This window comes from Aplidium turbinatum, chromosome 1 (assembly GCF_918807975.1).
Source record: "Aplidium turbinatum chromosome 1, kaAplTurb1.1, whole genome shotgun sequence".
NCBI lineage: Eukaryota > Metazoa > Chordata > Ascidiacea > Aplousobranchia > Polyclinidae > Aplidium > Aplidium turbinatum.
In genome coordinates this window covers 61,198,319-61,221,704 of record NC_137472.1, presented here as the reverse complement: position 1 = coordinate 61,221,704, position 23,386 = coordinate 61,198,319, and the positions used below count along the sequence as shown (strand labels likewise).

General features: G+C 39.0%; 1 protein-coding gene across 5 annotated transcripts in view; it reads right to left on the bottom strand.

Moving 5' to 3' along the window:
• The window catches only part of LOC145784470 (protein NLRC5-like), a 562,247-nt gene that overhangs the window by 506,388 nt on the left and 32,473 nt on the right, over positions 1–23,386 (bottom strand). For 4 of the 5 annotated variants that reach the window (XM_082596319.1, XM_082596326.1, XM_082596352.1 and 1 more), the window contains exons 4-5: positions 22,186–22,248; positions 15,134–15,229 (exon numbers count right to left, since the gene is read on the bottom strand). In XM_082596319.1, coding sequence (XP_082452445.1) covers positions 15,134–15,229; positions 22,186–22,248 — 159 coding nt within the window. Of the gene's footprint in view, positions 1–2,866; positions 3,585–3,966; positions 4,168–4,393; positions 4,660–14,213; positions 14,283–15,133; positions 15,230–22,185; positions 22,249–23,386 lie in introns of those variants that run through there. The other variant, XM_082596360.1, reaches the window with a different exon arrangement.

The window sequence follows — 23,386 nt, the reverse complement described above, 5'->3', positions numbered from 1 at the left end:
AACGTGACAGCATTACTCCTGCAAGAAACCCACACCACCAAAGTATCGAAGTCAAAGATCAGTGGATATACCCTGGCAGCATGCACCAATAGCAATATTTATGGAATAGCCACATATGTAAAGAACTCCGCTAAGTGGATACCGATTGCTTCATCCAACCCTGACTGTGAAGTTGAATGGACAGCCACTGAAATCGAAGGCACAGCTGTGATCAACGTGTATAAACCACCAAATACACGTCTGCAAGCTAAGTCCATTCCCGCCTTTGCCCCACCATGCATATATGCCGGAGACTTCAATTCCCACAGCACAACCTGGGGCTATCGCCACTCAAATGCAGACGGCATAGCGCTTGAATCATGGGCAGCTGTCACTGGTATCCAATTAATGTTCAACCCAAAACAACCAGACAGTTTTTGTCAGGAAGATGGAAAACAACAACCAATCCAGATCTGGCCTTTGCCAACCTAAAAGGACCTTTACCAAACCGTACCATCCTTAGCCCCTTTCCTAAGTCCCAACATAGACTATCGCTCATCACCCCTGAAAACCCATTCAACCCAGTCCCAAGCAAACCTGGGAAGAGGTGGAATTTTTGCAAGGCAAACTGGACCAGGTCCACACTCCTGGTTGAAAAGAAAACCCGGCACCTCCCAGAACCAACTTCTGACGGACTGGAAAAGTCTTATAAAGCCTTCTGCAAAACCTTACTCGTGGCAGCAAAGAAGTCCATTCCCCGTGGAAGTCCGTTCCCAAGCGCAGATGGCCATCTGTCAGCCCCCTTCAGCACCAGAGAACTTGCGTCTGCCATCAAACAAGTTAAAAGCGGGAAAGCACAAGGGCCCGATAACATCCCTCCAGAATTCTTGAGGCACTGTGGCTCCAAATGTCTGGCATGGTTGAAAAGGTTCTATTCTGCTTGCTTGACCCTCCAGGCCATACCTAAAATCTGGCGAAAAGCAACTGTAGTGGCAGTACCTAAATCAAACAAGCCAGCTGATGATCCCAAGAGCTATCGCCCAATATCACTACTCTGCGTCCCATACAAGATCCTGGAACGGCTCCTGCTAACTAGACTCGAGCCAGTTGTTGATCCCCAGCTACCAAAAGAACAAGTTGGATTTCGGCACGGACGCTGTACGACTCATCAAGCAGTCAAGCTGACCGAGGATATTGAGGAAAGTTTCGAGATGGGCAACAAAGCGGGAGTAATCTTGGTGGATCTCACTGCTGCCTATGACACTGTATGGCACCAAGGGCTAACCCTAAAGCTCCTCCGGATGATCCCAGACAAAAAGGTAGTGTGATTTCTCGCAAATATTCTTGCAAATCGGACCTTTTTGCTTAAGACGAGTGACGGGCAGTGCAGCCGGCCCCGCCACTTAAAAAACGGTGTTCCGCAAGGATCATGCTTATCGCCCCTACTATTTAACATCTACATTAGTGACATGCCAGAGACTACGTCACGCCAGTACGACTATGCTGATGATCTGGCACTACTCAATTCTGACAAGTCCTGGCATGTGGTAGAGGAAGCACTTACAGATGACATGGCCCAAATTGCAGACTACCTGAAGCTGTGGAAGCTGAAACTGAGCCTGGCAAAGACCACCGTCACACCTTTTCACCTTTGCAACATGGAATCTACGCGCCAATTGTCAGTCTCTCTCAACGGAAACCCACTCCCACACAACCCGTGTCCCACCTACCTAGGAGTGAAGCTCGACCGACAATTAACCTACAAACACCATGCTGAAGCCCTTCATGCTAATCTATCAGCACGCAACAACTTGCTGAGATGCCTAGCTGGAACATCCTGGGGTGCTAGTACATCCACACTCCGTACAAGTGCTCTTGCACTTGTTTACAGCATTTCCGAATATGCTTCCTCCACTTGGTGCCGCAGCGTACACACTTCCAAAATTGACACTGCCCTCAACACCACCATGAGAATAATCGCCGGTTGCCTGCTTCCATTTCCCACTGACTTTCTGCTGGTACTATCAGGCATCGCCCCAGGTAGACTTCGTAGGGAAAACCACGTACGTAGTCTGGTCCTACAAGCTATGTCAAGGGATGACCACCTCCTCAACCAGATTGTCCTAAACTTGCACTTCCAAAAGCCCCAGCGCTTGAAATCTCGACGCCCGTTCTCCCGACATGCTGCAGCTATCTGCAAATTGAACTTCCACATTTCCGAAGTTTGGAACCGTGAATGGAGAGAAGTTGCAAGACCAACCCAATTCACAGTCCTTCCCAATACCAACACCCCACTGGAGCAGAACTACCCCGGAAGGAATGGGTGAAGCTCAATCGCCTGCGGACTGGGGTCGGCCGTTTCAGCAGCAACATGTTCCAGTGGGGCCTCGCCGATTCACCATCTTGTGCGTGTGGCTCAGATTTTCAAACTGCACACCACATTATTTATCAATGTCCTGTATACCGACCACAAGATAGACATGTGGACATCACAACGCTCGATGAATACACAATCCATTGGCTGCTGCGCCTGGATGTAACAACGTGATCTGTGGCGGCCTCAAACGCAAGAAGAAGAAGCTACCTCTAAATGCCCATTTTCAGGGTTGCCAGATCCAGCTTTACGAATTACTGTTTGGGCTACCATTGGGAGATTATGAGTAAGATTACGGTCCGAAAACCCTCTAAGTCTAAACGTTTGCCGATTTCTGAAAATGCCTAATAATTGTCGAGTGTTGCCAGAGGCGTGAGTTTTGCTCATAGTTGCGGGAAATTTCTAGCAGGTTGCAATATTGTTCGTGATATTCTATTATTTCGAATTGACTACAATAAACATTATTTTTATTTAAAAACATCATGCAGCACTAATAATGCCCGATAACGGGTATTTAGAGATAGCCCATAAGTAGACTATGGTTCAACAATCTTGCATTATGTGTTTCGTTAAAGAAATTACAATTTAACCTTTTTTCTTTAGTTATAAATCTTAACATATTTGTATGTATGTCAATTTAAAAAAAAATAACTTAATCTGGCAACACTATACAATTATTTATTCAACACTGTTAACAAATAAACCGATCTGACTTTACCAGCAATCAAGTCTCACCTGGACAGCTACTTCCAAATCTCTTTCAACTATTTATTGGAATTTGAAAAGAAAAAAACTGGCAAGACGTTACAATTGACTCACTTGACAACACTGTTTACAAATTAAATGTAGTCAGCTACTTCCAGACTTGAAACATTTGTTAAAATTTGAAAAAAAGTCCAATCTGGCAACACTTCAAAGTTGACTCACCTGGCAACACAGTAAAATTTTTTATTGAAATTTTTAATCAAATTAATAATTAGCAACACTAGATGTCGTCGAAGAGAGGTGACCCCCCAAAACTTTCCTGACAACAATTTCATCATCGCAACGTTGAAGTTTACGTTGATACAACGTCGTTTATCGTTGATACTTCGTCGTCGTCATGTAATGAACAAAGAACGGACATTAATTTTACATAAAACAACATCAAATAAATAAACAACAAAATCTTTCAATCATCTCGATCCTTGTGGATGATGACGTCATCGGGGCTAACCCAGATCTTCAACTTCTGTAAAAGACGAAGCGAATAATTAAATTAAAGAAGTTTCCAAACTTGGAATACTTTGGATCCTTCCAACTGTGTATTGATGGAACGACGTTGAATCAATGTAATGTTGATGCAAACACTTCACGTTGATTTAATGTTTATTGACGTAGAATCAACGATAGAATAACAAACCTTGGTGATTGTAGGCTACCATAGGCTAATTAGGCTACAATTACCAGAAGCAAAATATTATAAACAAATCGAGGTTAGAGTTTGGTAGATGTGACGTTAGATAACGTTGATACAACGTAATGTACTCTACATGTTATGTTAGATAACGTTGATACAACGTAATGTACTCTACATGTTATGTTAGATAACGTTGATACAACGTAACTTTCACCTTATTGTCCGACCGATCCAGAGCTTCCTTCAACATGGATCGTTCCATCTTGTTCGCATATCTCCTCCCATCACCATCATCGAGGCAATCCCCCATCACAACATCCTCCTCAACTTTGCTTATTACCTCGATGACGTCATGGATGGATAGGAAGTTGCCATGGAGAAGTTGGAACTTGGAACGGAGAACCATCCAAACAATCTAAACACAAATAATCATGATGCAACAATTAAATAATGTTGTTGTTTGTGACGTTTTGTTTATTTGTTAAACTTTAACAAAACTTAAATAATTGAAATTGGAATCTGATTTGGACTCGGACGATAAAACAATGTAAAGTAACGTTGAATCAACGTAACAACTGATGTTAATGCAACTGTGGATCAATGTAATTAAACGTTGGTTATAAAAGTTAAACATGACTTACGGATCCAGACATCGAATTGATCGCTTCTTTCCATGGACGGAATTGGTTGGAATTCATTTTGCATTTGTACAGACTAAGCTTTCCAATTCGCCCTGGCATCGATTTGAGGAATGACGTCACCGCATGGAAGTCATTCTGAGTGTCGGAGGATCTCATCTTTATCTTCCCTCCACCAAAATGACTTCCTGCAGCCACGGTCACTTCCTCGTCGTTGCCTTCCCTCAGGATTCTGCTGATGGCGATGATGGAGCGATCATCATTGTGATCTAACAATACAGGAATAATATCAATCAATAATAGCTCGGCTATCCAGGTTGTAATATAAAACCACAGTTTGGTTCTAAACATAAAATAATCAAACAATGAACACAAGTTGTTCACTTAAAAATAAAACATTAATTTATTCACATCGCAAACAAAATAAAAACAATTATTTTGAACCAAAAATCATTGTTTCGTGGCAAGTGTTGCCAGATTTGGGGTTAGAAATGTTCTCTGTGTCCGAGACTTAAAATTTTCCAACTCACAAGTTTCTGTTTTGAAGGTTTTTTAAATTAAGGCAGAATTTCTTATCTGGCAACTTTTGCATGGGAAAAATAGCCACAGCCTTGAAACAAACTTTCAGGTTTGATTAAAAGTTCTAATTTTAAAATTAAATTAAATCTTCAATTCTTCTTCCCGCTTCTTCTTCAACAACTAAAAACAAAATGACTGTCGCCTGCTGATTTGCGCGGGAGTTTTTGTGCAGAGTTGCCAAATAAGTTTTTATTTGAAAAGTAGTTGACGCAACAAACAATAGAATAAAGATAAAAAATCTAAACCACTTGGGAAAAAAGGCGCTAATTTCATATTTTTTCTAAAATAAAATAAAATATACAATCAGCTTGTAATTTTCAGAGAATACGCACTTGATCTAAAAATGCAAATTAGGCTTAGGGAAAAATTGCTTAAATTGTGTTCTGGCAACCAAGCTCCTAACTACTGTAACACAAATTGTCATCTGCAGTATTTGCGTGGGAGTTTTCTGCGTAGTGTTTCCCAGAAAAAATAGTAATCTACGCGAAATTAAAGCGAAAGGTAATGCCAGGTAAATTGATTGTTTGGATTTTCTATTGAAGTTACATCACATTAAATCATTTTTTAAGTTTTGTCTCGTGAATATCATATTTTAAGTTTCTGAAATAAAGTAATATTTTCTAAAAAACTTTAAAAATGCAAAAAGATAAACAAACAAAACCTAACAGCAAGACGGCATTTAACATAATAACATGATGATAAATTAAAAATTGCGAACGTTTTCAGCCATACTCATGTTAGCTCTTTTCAAGTAACCAACTGACTGATGTTCTTCATAAATTGAAATAACACATCTGATCTACATACACAAATCGAAAAAAAAAAACTCATAAGAATGAAAGGGCAAAGCAGAGGAGAGGCAAAACCACATGACGCTTAACTGCCTAGGAAACAACACAAATCAATGGAGCAAAATGACATGAAAACATAAGGATAATTTGACAAAAAGGTTCTTTTATTTACGTTCAAAATTACTCCACTTGAACAAAAAGGCAATTTAGATTTTCAACAGGTCCTTGATAGGCCTGCCGTTTTACTGCATTACTCCCGTTGATTTGTGTATTCGCCATCTAGCGTCGTTCGACTTCATTGTTATCGCTGATTTGCATATGGCAATATTCACCATGAGGTTGTCATGAAACTTTCTAATCGTTTTCGCTGCTAGGGTTGCCAGATTGGGCGCTTTCACGCCCAATTGGGCTACTTTTGATTTCTCCAGGCGCCAAAATTCGCGTTGGGCGCGCTTTCTTTGGCTGACTCCTAATTGGGCTACTTTTTTTTTTAAATACAATATAACTTTTTATGTAAAAATGGAATCATGTTGAGGATTTTTACATGATTCGCAGTTATTTCATTGAGTAGCAGCGTTTTAGGAGGCCTCGGTCAGGCAAGGTTACAAATTTGGTATAAAGATGCCAATTTGTGATGCCAAAAATGTGAATGTTTAGGCTTTAATATCTGGCAACCTGAGAGATCCAGGTTTCCATAAAAATGCAGTCGACATCAGTTCAGTTGAGTTTGTTTTCATTTCTGACGTGACCATCAAAACGAAAAACAATATAATGTCAAACATAGCAGGGGCCTAGAGAAAGGTAGAAGCGGCAAAACGCAGACGCTATAACGTGCATGATGCCAAAGCAGGACAATCAGATTGAAATATGGCACGGTCGCAACACTTTAATAAAATTTTTACAAATTTAAAAAGATGAGAAAAAAAGGCTACCGTAATGATTTTTTTTAACAATTTATATGAGTAAAGATAAAACAAACAAGACAAAAAGGTAGTTGCAATGTTGAAATTTAACCTCTCTTTCTAAGTTTTATTTAAATTTTGTGCATAAATTCACATTCTTATTGCAAAGTAACACAACTACAAGCTACTTTAACTCGATTTTGTGCAACTTTATACTTCAAGTTAGTTTTAATTTTCAAATAGACAAGCTTTGGGCGACCACTACTCTTTAAAAATACCAAAAAATTAGTTTTTCTAAAAATTTAAAAAATATCTGGCAACACTTTTACACTCCGCTTGTCAGAAATCCAGCGTAGTTGGCGATCCCTATACTATGAATCCCTGAGTTCAGTCGTCCCCGCATTGCTTCTATTTTAAGAACGAGGAGACCACTGATTTTTTCAACTAAGCTATCTAAGCTACTTGTTTTAACTATCAGGTTTGCTGGCCATGATATATAGCCTATAGCCTACCATAAAAGTAGATCTTGTACATGCACGTTTTAAACCATAGCGGTTTTGTCACTTTTTCATGTTGTTGGTTTTGTTACTGTTGGACTCACTGCCAGAAGAGATGATAATTATCACTTGTCAAGTGTTACAAAGTTTTCCCAGCAGAATGAATCTTAATATGCAGTTTTGACTCTGAGTAGCGGTTCTACAACATAATCTGGAACTGGTAAGCTACCAATGAGATTTTCGTGCCCTAGATCAAAAATGCACTATCGGTATATCCAAAGAGGCACTAGGAAAATTGCCCGTCAGATAATTGCAACCCGGAAAATTTCCCTCCGGAAAATTGCCCGTGTGGGAATATTGCCCGCCGTAAAATTGCCCGTGTGGCAAGGGCGCGGGAAGTAGGGATGCCCAAGGGGCTGCAGCCCCCCCTAGAGCAAATTCAGCCCCCCCTGTAATTTTCGATAATTCCTTCAGCCCCCCCTAGAAAATTCTGACAATTTAAGGTACATAAAATATCTTTAGAAAATTATTCGAACAATAATTGCTAGAATGAATCGAGTTCCAGTTACGTTTGGTCGCGCTCATCATTCACAATAAAGAGTCGTCAATCACAGGGAGCTGTACCTCGCAGCAGTGACGTAGCTACCCATTGGATTATGTGGATAAATCCAGGGGCGGCACACTGCTGGAAGGCGGCAAAATGTGATGATGTTTTAAAGCTTAAACGAACAAAGACAATCACATTACTTTTTTCTCAAAGAGACTCAGACTTAAATGACCTAAGTTAACACTGATCTATGTGAAGCCAAAAATTGCACAAGTTGTGCCTCTAAACCAGGGTTACTCAACTAATCTTAATAAAAGTCCAGTGTGACAAATTGAATGCTTTTAGCGGTCCAGTGAATAACTTATTTAATACGCAACTACAAAAGTTAAAGTATCAATGATAGTAACGAATCATTTTTGGTAAAATGTAATTCCTCTAGGATTTTTGACAAAGTGTTGGGGCCTGAGAGCCCCGCCCCCAGCTATTAGGATAATCACAGAAGAAATTTCTTTCTCCCAGTAGAAATCTGTTTAAAAAGGCCCAGAAACGTGGCAAATGCCAATAAGGTTATTCTTCCGAAAGCCCGAGGTCCACTATCAACACTCAGAAGGTCCGGATTCGGACAGCGGCCCGCCAGTTGAGTAGCCCTGTGCTAACTAATTTGCAACTTTTCTAGATTGTAATTCACTATGTGATATTTGTGACGGCATTATGATACTTATGCTGTTAAAGTCATGACAGCATGTCAGTTGTAACTTGTAAGGCATGTAAGCTATATAGGCCTACTGTAGCATTGTTCAGTCAATTTAGCTTTGGTAGTTAAGTAATTAAGTATAGTGCTGAAAATTGAATGAGGCTGTTCACCAGGCATTAAATTAAATGATATGAGATGTTCTACTGGTGCAAATTAAGCTAAACTATCACAAGATGTATACAGTGACAATCTGCTTTTATTCCGACGTTTCGTCAATCAGACACGACTGACTTCTTCAGGGGGCTAGACCAGGTAGTGACTACCTGTCTAGCATGGCAAAACACAGGACATATTGCTGAAAACAACTAAACATGCAAAATGAAAATTCAACTTCTGGACAAAAACTCATGCCGTTCACTCTCCTATCTTGTTGTTATTTAAGTTTCTTGTTGATCGCAATTAAGTCCCCCTTTTTTCTAACTTATTTCAAACTTTGCGCGCGATAAGTTTTTGTCCAGAAGTTGAATTTTCATTTTGCATGTTTAGTTGTTTTCAGCAATATGTCCTGTGTTTTGCCATGCTAGACAGGTAGTCACTACCTGGTCTAGCCCCCTGAAGAAGTCAGTCGTGTCTGATTGACGAAACGTCGGAATAAAAGCAGATTGTCACTGTATACATCTTGTGATAGTTTAGCTTAATTTGCACCAGTAGAACATCTCATATCATTTAATTAAGTATAGATTAGTTTTTATTTTATTTCACTTTCGTGAGGAGACAGGTAGGGACCGTGAGGTCATCGAGTCAACTTCCACCGTTACCATCTGTCAGTGGTAGATAGACGGGATTCCTCCATCTTTATGAGTGACCTCACTGTTGCAGTTTTATCGCAAGCTGTGAAAGAGTTTTTTAAAACTTAAGTTGATGAAATCTTACTTGAGATCGACTATGGGAGAAAGCAGGCTGTCTGCGCTAGCAATATCCTACTGTCTATAGAAAGTGATTTAGTCGAGACATTATCTTTTGACGATATAATTTCTGAATTTTCTTCAATGAAAGCTAGACGTATTGAATTATGGACTTTCAGTAAAACTAAACAAACAGTGTTTTAATTCTTCTGTTATGTGGAATTTTAATCAGCTTTTACGACGGTGATAAAGGGGAGCGGTATTTCGTGCGAAAATCCAAGGGCGGTATAATGCGTTGATACGCCACTGCCTCGCAATAGCGGTAGCCTACTAGCCACCTCCCTACTAGCACGGCGGTCCATTGTTTATTGGACATCATTCTGTAATATTTACATTTCAAGCTGTAGCCTACTTTATCTGTATATTTACAGTACACGTGTTTGCATCATCAACAACAACAGTAGCCTATGGACAAGTTTATTATTAGAAAAAGAAAGTTACCTGCTGAAGAATGTGTTTCATCTAGCGAAACTAGCTCCACAATCAACAAGGTTTCGAAAAAGGCCTACACTCGTAGCCTACCTTACAGTCATCCTGGGTGGAGAAATTTTCGTGGCTGTACCAAGACAAAGAAAAAGATATGGCTTTTTGCAGAATTTGCAAAAATGTACTAACATCAGGTCTCTTACACGGCTATTACAGCCGTCGTTTAAGCAGCACTGCGTTTGCTGAGAACGGTTTTAATAAGTGGAAGAAGGTATTAGAAAAATTTAGAGATCATGAAACGTCAGGTTTGCATGCCGAATCTATACGTGCCTCTGCAGCAGCTTCCGGTGTTCCAGTAAGTTCCATGCTGTCCGAATCAGCTGCAAGAGAGAAGAACGTGGCCAAATCCGTATTGGAGCACTTGTTCCGATCTCTTAAATATTTGGGAAGACAAGAGATTCCTGTCAGGGGTAAATGCCACCGTGATGGTAACTTGTGGCAACTGATGCTAAAAAGAACGTTCTCTTTGCCCGAACAAAGGCAATGGCTAATGCGAAAGGACAATTGGATGTCGGATACTATTCAAAACGAAATACTGCAAACCTTTGCCCATGCAGTTCAAAGAAAAATTGTTTCATCCGCCCAAAGAAGCTCTTTTTACGGTCTTACTGCAGATGGAACCACGGATGTCAGTGGAGCAGAGCAATTTTCGTGTTGCCTGCAATATGTCGATTCGGAATTTGTGTTGCAAAACGTTTTTCTTGGTTTTTATAATGCGCCCGATTCGAAGTCGGAAACGTTGTTTCCGTGTATTACCGACTTGTTTTCCCGGCTGAATTTACCGATTGAACGCCTCCAAGGCTACTGTTTTGACGGTGCAGCAAATATGTCAGGTTGCTATAACGGAGTTCGGGCCAAGCTTAAAGCATTATGCCCTGAATCGTTGTAAATTCACTGCAGTAATCATACTCTCGATTTGATTTTACAAGACGTTGTAAAGGAGGTTAGGCTTATTGCTGATGCCTTAAACTTCGTTCAAAGTGTTGCAGTTGTAATTCGTGAATCGTCTAAACGTAAATCTTTATTCATGTCGCTTTTTGGTTCCGATGAAGTTGCCTGCAATTTGCTTGGTTTGTGTCCTACTCGTTGGTGCTTCCTGCTTACGCTCTCGCTCGTGTTGTTAAGTGCTACCCTACCCTGTTGCAATGTCTGACCGACATGACAGAAGATCGTGCAGTGAGAGGAGACGCACGTGCAAAGATATTCGGCTTGGTGAAACAAGCACGCACGATGCGGCTTTATTTTGCGCTTACCTGCAGCTGTGAAATTTTTCAGCCTGCAAAAGCCGTCGCAAGGCAGCTCCAAAACAAAAAGATATCTGCTTCTTCAACTTTGGAATCTATCACCATTCTCCGCAAACGGATCAAAAATCTCAGAAACGATGAATCCGTTTCCAAGCTTTTGGAAGCAGCGAACGTCTTTGCGTCTGCCAATAGCCTAAAGACGCCAAAGGATCCCCGAGTGAGCAAAACTCCAACAAGATTTCGACACACAAAGGAATCGGATGCTTTGGCGTCTGCGGGAAAAGGAGCGTGGAAACGACAATACATCGAGGCCCTTGATTTGGTTCAAGCTGAGCTTGATCGAAGATTTGACCAGGCGGATCTGCTTACAGCAGCCAACAGAGAGAAGGCCCTTCTGAGCTGTGCAAACGGTGAGGAAAGATCTGATGCCGGTACAGAGATCAGCTTACCCGATGCCATCAGAAAAGATCGCTTAAAAACGGAACTTGCCTTGCTCAGCGATGTTGTAAGTGGAAAAACCGCAAACTCCGTTCAAAACGTTGCTGAGATACTATCGCAACTAAACCCTCAACCACTAGATATTTTCAAAGAAACGCGAAAATTTGTGGAGCTTTGCCTTTGCCTCCCGGTTTCAGCTGCATCATCAGAACGTTCTTTTTCTGCTCTAAGACGCCTGAAAACGTGGTTGAGAAGCTCAATGACACAAAAAAGGCTTACTCATCTTGCGCTGATGCATGTCCACCAAAACATTTTGGACACTGTCGATGTCAAAGAACTCATGACACAGTTCATGGAAAAAACATCTGAGCGAAAAGCAATCTTCGGAAGCGTGTGAGAACTCATTTCCACAAACTGTCGTTTTCATATTGTTTGTTTTCATTTCAATTTCCTGAACAGCTGCTTTTGTTGCTGCCGTTCTTTCATTTGTTACAATTTACAATGTGTATGTTTTAGCGTCGTTTTTTACACAGGAGGAGACCGAATACCAGTTGCGGAAGACCTGTGTTGCTTTTCCCCTAGCCTAGATAGTCTGAAAGACCTTATAAATGAGTGTGAAAATTTTGCTGTCAAGCATAAAATGGTGTGCTACAAAGTCTGCTGGAATGCTTCTCTCTCCTCGCAATTTTAAATTACCATCTCCACCTAAACTCATGATTTCAAATCAACTTGTTGCTTTTAAAGGTAATATTAAATACCTGGGTGTTTATATCAACTCGACATTAAAACAGGACAATGACATAAACAGACAAACAAGACATCTTTATTGTGTTGGAAACAAGTTAAGGGCTAACTTCTTGAGTTGCACAATTTCTATCAAAAACCTGCTCTTTCAGGCGCATTGTGTTTCTTTTTATATGCATGTCAACTTTGGTGTAATTTCTCTCGTACGTCTATCAATCATTTGCTTGTTGCATACAACGATGCCTTTCGTATGTTGCATGGATTACCTCGTTACGCTATTGCCCGCACTATTCAAACTGGACAAAATAATTTGACCTTTGATGCAGTAGCCTACTTGGCAAATCTATTTACAACTTTTTATGTAGATGTCAATCTTCCAAAAATTGTTCCTCAAATGCTTTCTGCAATTCTGACGCTCTTGTCAAATCGTCGTATTTCAAATGTGCCATTCGCAGTTTGCTCGTTAACATTTCTACCCAACAGCATTATCTGTTAACCTGGTTATTGTGATTATTCTTGTAAGTTATTGTTTGTTGTTGTCTTTTTGCATGCATGGTAATTAATACGGACTTATAGGTCTGATGCAAATAAAATAAAAAAGGCAAAAATAATAAATGTATTTCCCACAAGGGGGGTCTGGGGGGCAAAGCCCTCCAGAAGCTGACAACACTACGGCAGCTTCAGCCCCCCTAGAGAAAAATAGTTCCCGCGCCACTGCCGTGTGGGAACGTTGCCGTCGAGAAAATTGCCACCCGGAAAATTGCCCGTCTTTGAGTAAGATATAGCTGCGAAAAAAGTCCAGCTGTGAGTCTGTATTGAACCATTGTTCCTCCAATAGTTTAAACTTAGCACCCAGCTGTAATAAAAGGCGTGATAAATTTTAATCTGTAAATGCCAAACTAAATGAAAAAATGCTTCTGGAGAATATAAATATCAACTCTCTATCTCATACCGACAAAAGTAGCCTATACAGCTTTACACCGAGTTCTGAGGACAGTCTTCTTTCAGATTCCGCTGTTGTCTCAAATTTTGTCACCCCAAAATGGTGACTGTCGTAAAAAGTGAGCGCGGAAAGACATTCTTGTAGATGAATCACAATTTATGTATCATCGGAATAAGACGAATAAAAGTGGTACTATACGATTTATTGGGAGTGCAGTGAAAGAAAATCTACAAGTTGCAAAGCAAGATTACACGAGCAAGATTATAACTCGCATATTGCAATATTGATGTTGTTATTGTTAACTAAGAAGTGAAAACTTGCTGACCTGCCATGCACAACGCACATGACACGAACTGTTATGTTGCCACCCTATTTAATTGTTTTACTCTTTGTATATTATCATGGAATCGTCCGGGTGTTTAGATGGATGTATTCTCATTATTTGCCTTCTGTATGATCGCTTTGGTTAACACATGAGCAACTATAGTAATCATGTAAGTTTCTGATATCAATTAAACCTTCCCCATACTTGTCATTCTCGCATGAAAGTTGTTGCTACTTAGGATGTGATGTGCCTTTATTACTGCGAATTACCTAATGTACATTTTCAATCAAGTTTGCTACAGATTAAAGTAGGCTATTTCATTGAATTTTGCTACTGTTGCCTGAATGTGACCTAGAGACCGCGATTTTCCACTTTATTTTGTTAGTTACAGCTTACTTATGCTCTTAGCTTACCGTGCTTATATCTACACTAACATTTGCTGTTAGAGCCTTTGTTTCCTAACCTGGCTGATTTATTCACTTGGCAATTTTTCATCTTTTGATCGTTTTTTACCTAAAATTTAAACAGTTTTATAAACAAAACTAGACCTACTTAAAAAACAACGATGCAATCTTGGTTTTCAGTTGCCTAAATATAGGCCACCTCAAAATTGGTAAAACATCCTCAGCACAGAAAACTGTGTTGGCTAGGTAAAAACATTTACTTACCAGCGGCAACTTTTCGAGTATTTTTATACAGCTCTGAAAGAAATACACTCCGTTTTTGCAATTTTTCACCTGAAAAGAAAACATACCCCTCATAAAAATTATGGCTGACCATGGTCACCTTTGTAGATGTCCCTTTCGTGGCCTAAATATTCGTTACCACAGTTCATGCTTTCACTAACCAGACTAATCGCGGGAAGATAGTCGATGTATGTGCAATCACTTTATTTCTATACAATCAAAGGCTATAGGATTGCCACCAGGGTGCAAAGATAAACAAAAATATTATTGTTTAGGCTACACTACAATGTCAAACAGCACATCAGCTTCATAAAAAATCACTTAAGAGCTCTAAAAATAATTTTCTAGCCTACTGAAATTTTTTAGTTTACAATTTGTCGTAAATTTTTGACGAGCAGTAGCTTACGGATCTTTGCGTTGCCAACATGTCTTCGAGATAAGACACAAAAAATTGTAGGGATGCGGTTCCTTCTACCACACTCTGGTTTTTCAGGTCAGCTCAATTAAACAAATAATCCTGCTAAAAAAATAAACTAGTCGAATAGGGAACGTTCAAATATTACGTAACGCTTTTTTTCCGAATTTTTGACCCCCCCCTCCCCCATGTAACGCCAACGTAACGCTTTTTTCAATCCCCCCCTCCCCCATGTAACGCTTTTTCACTACAAATTCAGCACAAAAAACTACCATTCCGTACTCGAAAGCGTTACGTAACGTTTTACTTGAACCCCCCGATGTGACGCTAACGTAACGCTTTGCATAAACCCCCCCTCCCCCTCGAAGGCGTTACGTAATATTTGAACGTTCCCAAAGTGCAAAATTAAAGCAGCCTGTGTTTAAAGGTTACTTTCAATAGCGTTGTCAAAGTCCTAATATAACGTACAGAGTAAAATATATTTTACCAGGTGAAGATAATCGGATTTGCTGGGAAGGTGGTTGGAGTGTTGAAACATCGGATTCTTCTGAAAGTGAATGGATAGTTGTTGACCTTAAAAAACCTATAAAAGTACAAACATGCTTGCAATATGCGCCTCAAGTTTGGATAGCAGATTTATAAAAAGGATTATTAAATCTGTGTTTAAAAGTTATATTACATAGCCAAAGCTGGGCACCCGCCACTTTTAAAGTAGCGCGCTACCCGCTGCCGCTACTTGGATGGACCAAAGAAGCGCGCTACCGCTACCAATCGACGAAAGTAGCGCGCTACTCGCTACCGCTGCTCGGACAAAAGTAGCGCGCACTACCGCTACTTTTGTATGAAGTAACATTAGGAAGCACATTTCAACTAACTTGAAACGCCGAAAAAGATCTTGTAAACGAGTAGTATCATTCGTTTACACTGCCATCTCAACATTGTTACAGCAAACACGTTCAAGGTGAAATTTATTTTTATGAGTCTTTTAAAAACACGAGCATTTGGATATGCGAGTCGCTGAGTCCTTCCGTTTGGACTTAAGCACGTGTTTACCAACAGAGAACGGTCTCTACACCGCAGCACTGGAAGGAATAGGGAATTGCATTTAATGAAGAGACGTTTTAAATCGGTACTGGGAAAGCTCAGGAGCTTGCTTCTGTCTGAAGGAAAAGCCTACACAATTGACTGGTTTTTCCGTACCGACATTTGATGCGATGGCACCAATACACCAAAAATGTATCCTAGGAGTCGTGACTGGTGTTGGATTAGGGGTGGACGATTTAGAATAGTGGATTCGAATCCTAAACTATTTGAATAATTCGAATCCAAAAATAAGATTCAGTAGCCTATATAGTCTATCTCATTTTTGTTCACGTCACATTTGCGTTATTTATTACTGCTGGAGTGAACAAGCACAGTGGCCGATTGGTTTCTCCTTCGGCTCTGATACCGGTAGATCTCATTCCAGTTCAGTTTGGGATTAACCAGTTCGGGTCAAACCAGAGACTTTAAAAACAGTTTCGATAGTGTTCTTTCTTGCATAATGCAGTGAGAAGAAGTCTGGTAATAATGTGATGACATCGTAAACCTGATATACAATTAAAAATGAGCCTTGTCGCTTAAAGAATAAAAAAGACCTTGAATGTTGTAAAGCGACAATAAGTAAGCAGCACAGCAAATAGGTTACACAAGCGCACACACGCTGATTGATATTGCAGGAACCAGTTTTGAGATTTCCACGCAGAACTGTGATAATCTCGTTTAGGAGTTGGGAGTTTTTGCCGGGATTTCGGCGTCATATAACCTGCAATTTCTTCACCCAGCAATAATTTTACTGCGTTTAGTTGATATAAGTTTACGTTTTTTGGCTAATTTTTTAGATCAAAATATTGAGAGTAGCTAACAAATGCCCTCAAGGAATGAACAATCACATTCTTCCCCTTTACTCATTAGAAGATTATCATTTCATATAAATTGAACTGTTTGGTTCTTAAATTAGATTTAAAATATTTTACAAAAAGTAAAAAGCAAATTAAACTTTATTCTGAACGCCTATGCGTTCATGTGTGACATTTGCAGTCTCAGCAAAAAACACATCGTCTAACTCTAAATCGACGATTTTGGTGCTTGAGTTAATGTCACTCTGTACTTCCGAGATAGTAAGAAAAAAAAAAACGATTTGAGGCGATTCTTCACAGTTCACAGCTTGTAACTTTACGGCAACGTCAGGAAAATTTATAATCTTAACTTTTTGTCTTTGCAAGAAAAGTACAGGATTTTGGTTAAAAATATTTGTTTGAAGAAGCTTCAGATGAAAACTAGGTTTTCTTTTTAAAAACATTAAAACAGAGCTTTCGTTAGAACCGAAGGTAAAACAAGTAACATTAGCCAACATACGCCTTTTGCTAAGTAATATCATACTGTTAATTTAATCTATTGAAGTCAATATATAATAATTAGTCTTATGTAACGTATAGCATCTGGTCTGACTGGTCAACACTGCTGCGGTAGACATTAGTATGATAATTCAACAGATGCTGCAGTCACTGGTGAGATAATAATTAATCCAATAGTGCGGCCAGGGGCGCCGGAAGCGGGAGGGCAGGGGGCAATGGTGCCCTTTTAAAGTCATGTAAGCTACTGCACATTTTGCAATATAACAATTTCTGCTATTCGCTCTTAGCCTGATTATCATCTTTCATTTTTGCCTAAAAATAATATTTACGGCACAAAATTTTGCAACACAGTAGCCTACAGGCCTTAAAACTCGTTTTTTTTCGGCAGCCATCGTGGCCTACCAGGAGCTCCTTCTCGGCGGCCAAATCTGCGTGCTTGGAGGCCAAAATACAAAATAAAAATAACGATAGCACAAGTAAATAGAATTAAACTTGCAACAATGCTAAAATGATCACTTAGCGTTGTTGAAATCTGGGCCTGGGCGACGTCCTACAATAGATTCGTTGCACCACGCAATAACTGCTTTATCGGGATAGTAATCCAATACTGATGCGGGACCATCTAACCCTAACGACACTCGCACGAGTGTCTCCAATGTGGCTGATTTTAAAAAAATTTGCCACTTCCCTAGAATTCTTTTTAGCAACGAAAAAGTACGTTCGACATGTGTTGACGATGACGGCAAAGTAATAAAATAAGTATTTCAATGATGTGAAGAACATTACTAAAAGAAGTATAATTTTTGCAAAATATGATCAAAAAATGTTTTCCCCTCGGACGTCAACTAACCTATTTCTCCTTTTTAACAACGATTCAATGTCCGACAACATCGAATCGACATAAAAACGACAATATTGCCAGTCGACATAAATTAGCACTTCGGATTAAGACTTTGTTAAAATACACATCAGGAATTACAAACAAGACTTACACCGCTGGTGATCGCAGATGGATATATTCCATCAATAACAAATATTCCTGCACAATGCAACAGTGGCGATTATGACGCGCTGACCTAATTTTGCGTCACTCTTTGATACTACATATTTTCGTCAGTCAATCCACGATCATTCTATTGCGAAATTAAATAATTGGCTAGAAGAGACCGGCGGCCAAACTTGGCCGATTGAGGAGGTAGCACCGGCAGTCATTCTAGCACTACTTAGCGGCCATGGCCGCAGGCTGCTTTAAGGCTTGACAGTAGGTTACATCATTATAATATAACATGATGCCCTTCTTTGTATACCGGACACTTGTAGGCTATTATTACTCAATACATAGTGAGCTGATAGATTAGCATTATCGCTACATCTTATCTTAAAACTTGAAAAAAAATTGGCCTTTTAGTAAACAAAAGTGCCCTTTTTTCGTAATCTTGCCCCCCCCCCCCCCAGTCAAAAATCGTTCCGGCGCCCCTGAGTGCGGCAGTCATTGGTGCGATGTAATGATTTGGTTCCCTTACACTTTAACACCAATATTAATCTGCATTTTTCTTGGGTGACACTCTAGATGGTAAAATCCTCTTTTTATATTGTTTAACATTTGCAGACGGTAAATTAATATGAAAACCGTTGTATGTTGATTGGTTTCACTTTTTTGGATTACTATATTATATCAATAAGAGCAAAATAAAATCTTGTCAGTCTGATGTCACGCTGTTAATCGCAGGGCACTGAAACAGCTAGGGGAAGGTATGGACTGATGAGCCACTTTTTCACATTAAAAGCTATGGTTGGTTAACTAATCACTCTATGATGCCGAAACTTCCACACAACATAGTGTGATCACTTCAGTATATTGTGTAAAAAATGCAACCACATATAATTATAGGATCAACAAAAATATTTGACAACATTGACGGTGATCAGAGTGGTTCAAGGGTGCAAACGCGTTTGGACTCTTGAACCACCGGGTATGGACCCTTGAACCACTCTGATAAGTTTGACCTTAAAGATGTTTAGAGCAAACTTTTATGATACAATAAATACACTGTCAAATGCGCACACCGCTAACAGTTTGCAGAAATAGATTAAGCAATATTAAACTGCGAAAAGTCGGTTCAAAACTTTTTAATGTCAACTGTTTATTTTGTCGTTCCTGCAAGTGGTGGGGGGAGAAAATAAACAATTGATAAGGCATCACCAGCTTCGCTAGTCACTTTATAATACTTTACAATACACAATAATTTCTAAATTAAAAAATAAATGAAACATGTTTATTGTCCCTCAATTAAGCATTATGCTAACCCATGAACTATGTGGTTCAAGGGACAACACTTTTGGTGGCTCATCGGTCAGAACTGTTGGTGACAAAGTTCCATCTTAGCTTTACTTAATTAGAATGAAGTAAACTCTAAATGAACTGTACTAAATCCAGCACTATATAGCCCATTACAATTTCTGAATTTGATATCTCGATGCTAGCTGTATTTAAGTTTCTGTAAAGCTCCAAATGCAAATGAGAAATTATACCAAAACACCTCAAAATCACACCCCACCCTCTAACTAGCAAAATTTTAGAAGGTTCCATCCAGAACTTTGCAAGAAATACTATTGAACTAAATGCAACTTATTTAGTTGATAAAAAATCTACTATAAGGTTTTATTCGAATTTGGAAGGGGGTGGTTCATGGGTCAGGTATGGTCATGGGTCCATACCTTCCCCTACTGCACTGCGTGAGTCTCCACATTATTAGTTTTCACTGCAGAGTTAACCACCATCAAACTGATAGAATCAGGAAAAGATTTGAATAGTTATGAACACAGCACAGCAATTATTTCACGTTTTAATGAGCATATTTTGTACTCCAAACAATACTTTGACTGTTTTAATTCTTCCACGCATGTTTCTATAAAAAATCTCCAAAAAATAACCATTTTTTCACTTTAAATTGGAAAGTAACGGGTAGCGGGAGTACGGCTGACAGAAATGGAACAAGGTTATGAGAGCCTTAAAAGGAAGCTATAGATCAGTGGTTTTCAACCGGGGGTCCGCGGACCCCTAGGGGTCCGCGAAGCAATTTCAAGGGGTCCGTGAAAGCTTCCAAATTTGCAGAATGATTGATAAGTAACGAAATTTAAAAATTGGTTGGTTGTACTTTATTTGTGTATTACCGTGATTTTCAAACTGTACTTCCCAACGCACTGGTGCGATGTTCTTTGAACTTTCAAAGGACGTTGCACAAAAGTTTAGTTTCCTAACTAAAAAAATATCATATAAATGAATTAGTTTTTTAATAAGGTTATGTTCAAATTAATTCTGTTGAGACAGCAGTCTATTGAACAATGCTTAACTTAGCAGCAGTCTATCACCACTCACAGTTTTGCAATGACAAAGATTATAACGAATTAATATTGATTAGAAATGAAAAAATGGAGAAATTCTTGGTAACGGTGGCAAAATTATATTGATTTGTGATAAAAATTTATAGAAAAACATAAAATCAACATATACAGTAGAACTCGGTTAATCCGGATAAAACTGGAAGTACAAATGATTCGTAATCTTTTTCTTGAGAAACAGCTTTGGATTATCCGGATTATTTAATCCGGATCTTTGCCTATTCCGGACAAAAGTTGCGCTTTCTCTATCGCTTTATCCGGATTTGCCCGATTTTTTGTAAGTTTTCCATAGGAACTCGTCTTCGGTTACTGTTTTCAAAAGTTTTGAGTGACTACAGATTATTCCGACACGCATGTCTAAAGATGTAACTTTTGCCAGTGTGTTCTTGCGTTAGACGCAAAGTCTAAAAATACATTCATTTTACATGCATACTGCATTTCAAAAGAACTCTATCACTGGGTCGCTAATGTGGTGATCGCGCGTCTCGGAATTGGCAGATGACCACACTAATGCGTTCAATTTCGGTGATTTTTACCGATACCCTTGTATCTAGGTAACGTCAGGCTTGATAGAACCGTCATCGGTTAATCCGGACCTTCGCCTAATCCGGATGGAATCACCGGTCAAATCGAATCCGGATTAACCGATTTCTACTGTAGATTACTGATTTTTGATGCTGTCTGCCAACATAAAGCTCATAACATAACTTCGTCAATGTCATCAATCGTCATAAATTTGTTGCGAGTTCAGCAAATTCTTCTAAGTGTGTGGCTTCGAAACTTATGAAACATTTGATTCCATTATAAGAGAAGCGATATATCAAAATTTCAGATAAATTTCTTTTAAGGGTCCGCGACCGCTTCGAAGGTACCCAAAGGGGTCCGCCAAAACAAAAAGGTTGAGAATCACTGCTATAGATAATTTGGTTGTGCTTGCGTCATGCGATCTTTGAACATTTTACGTCTGCTAACAAATCACTGCAACTTTATGTTTGAGCCACAACTCAGGGCGTATAAAGTCTAGCTGAACAGTTTGATTATTAGTCAGCTTAAAATCTACGCGCATTTGCTTTGGTCTTGCAAATTTGTGTAGGCCTAGTCCATAACTTAAACATTTTTATATGAAATTTGTTGAACAAACTCTTGACAACATTTTGCAGATGTCCTGAGTGGCACATATTTGCTTGCGGGCAGGGCCGGTGCAACTTAGGCAAAATTCAATTTCTGCGCCTCATGACTCAACACACTTTACTTTAATAAATGAGCAATAAAAGTTTTTAGTTTTGGTAATTCAAATTTTTGTTGATTAAATTACTTTTTATGTAGTAATAAAAGTAGGAATTAAATATTTAATGATAGTTAAACTTTACACGGTGTTAGCACATTAATACAGCTTAGGCTAAAATCTCATGTTTTACACTTAGCTTTCTTTTTTACGTGTAAGTTTGGTAAATAACTCCGCTATGTTGAGCGCAGAGTCCAAATGTTTGGAACCAGACCTTAGATATCAAATAGGTTACACAAACTTAGACCTTAGATGTCCAGACTCCTGCTCCTGTACACTTCTATATTGTAGCGGCAGCAGCTTCAATATAGGTAGTCCAGTGAGAAGGCTACTTTTGAACTAGGGAACGGGATCGTTTAAGTACTCCAAAACTAATTGAAAAGTCCAAGATATTTTTATAAATGTCATCAATTTTGCACTTTATAGCTGATGTGTCCTTGTGTAGTTTAATCTTACTTGGTCGGGGATAGGAAAATGGTTGCAATCGTTGTGAAGGTTTGGCTGTTTTTTCAGATGATTCTGTAAAAGTACAAATAGCGACAATAATTAATCACATGGTAAATTTATTGTGACGTTTATTGCGACAAAGCGAGGCCTAGTCGTAAAGTGAATAAAAAAATAACAGTTAACCTCTCAAGTACATGTAGCTCCACACAGAGTGAAATTTACATGCCTTTTGACTCTTTTTTATTTCTTTAAAAGTATTATTGACTCAATAGTCGTAAAGTTTGATATTTTCATTGAATTTGTGGTAAACCTAAAAGTTTACTATTTGAAATTATTTTTGGCCCACAACCATAAATAACAGCACAAAGACTTGATACGTTTGAAAAAAACTTTTATTTTCTAATTGTTACGTGAAATAAAATTTCAAAACCTGTTTTAGTTGAAGTTTGTGTTTTAAAGCAACATAAATAAATTTAAAATCATATAATTAATTTCTTACTTGGAAATATTTTTGTTGTGAAATATTTAAATTTTCTTATCAAGGATTGAGGTTTTGACTTTTGAAAAGCAGTTAAAGCATCCTGGGAAGATGATTGTGGTTGATTTGAAGCATCCTGAGAAGATGATTGTGGTTGATTTGAGGCATCCTGGGAAAACGATTGAGGTTGATTTGAAGCATCCTGGGAAGATGAGTGTGTTTGATTTAAAGCATCCTGGTAAGACGATTGTGGTTGATTTGAAGCATCCTGGGAAGATGATTGAGGATGATTTGAAACATTCTGGGAAGATGATTTAGGTTGATTTGAAGCATTCTGGGAACATGATTGTGGTTGATTTGAAGCATCCTGGGAAGATGATTGTGGTTGACTTGAAGCATCCTGGGAAGATGATTGTTGTTGATTTGAAGCATCCGGAGAAGATGATTCAAGTTGATTTAAAGCATCCTGGGAAGACGATTGTGGTTGGTTTGAAGCATCCTGGGAAGACAATTGAGGTTGATTTGAAGCATCCTGAGAAGATGATTGTGGTTGATTTGAAGCATCCTGGGAAGACGATTGAGGTTGATTTGAAGCATCCTGGGAAGATGATTGAGGTTGATTTGAAGCATGGGATTCTTGAAGAATAGAATCTTGCAAGAGATCTGAAAAGCGAGAAATAAAACAGTTAACTACCTCACTGTTTGTGTACAAAGTCAGGCGCTTAACCAACT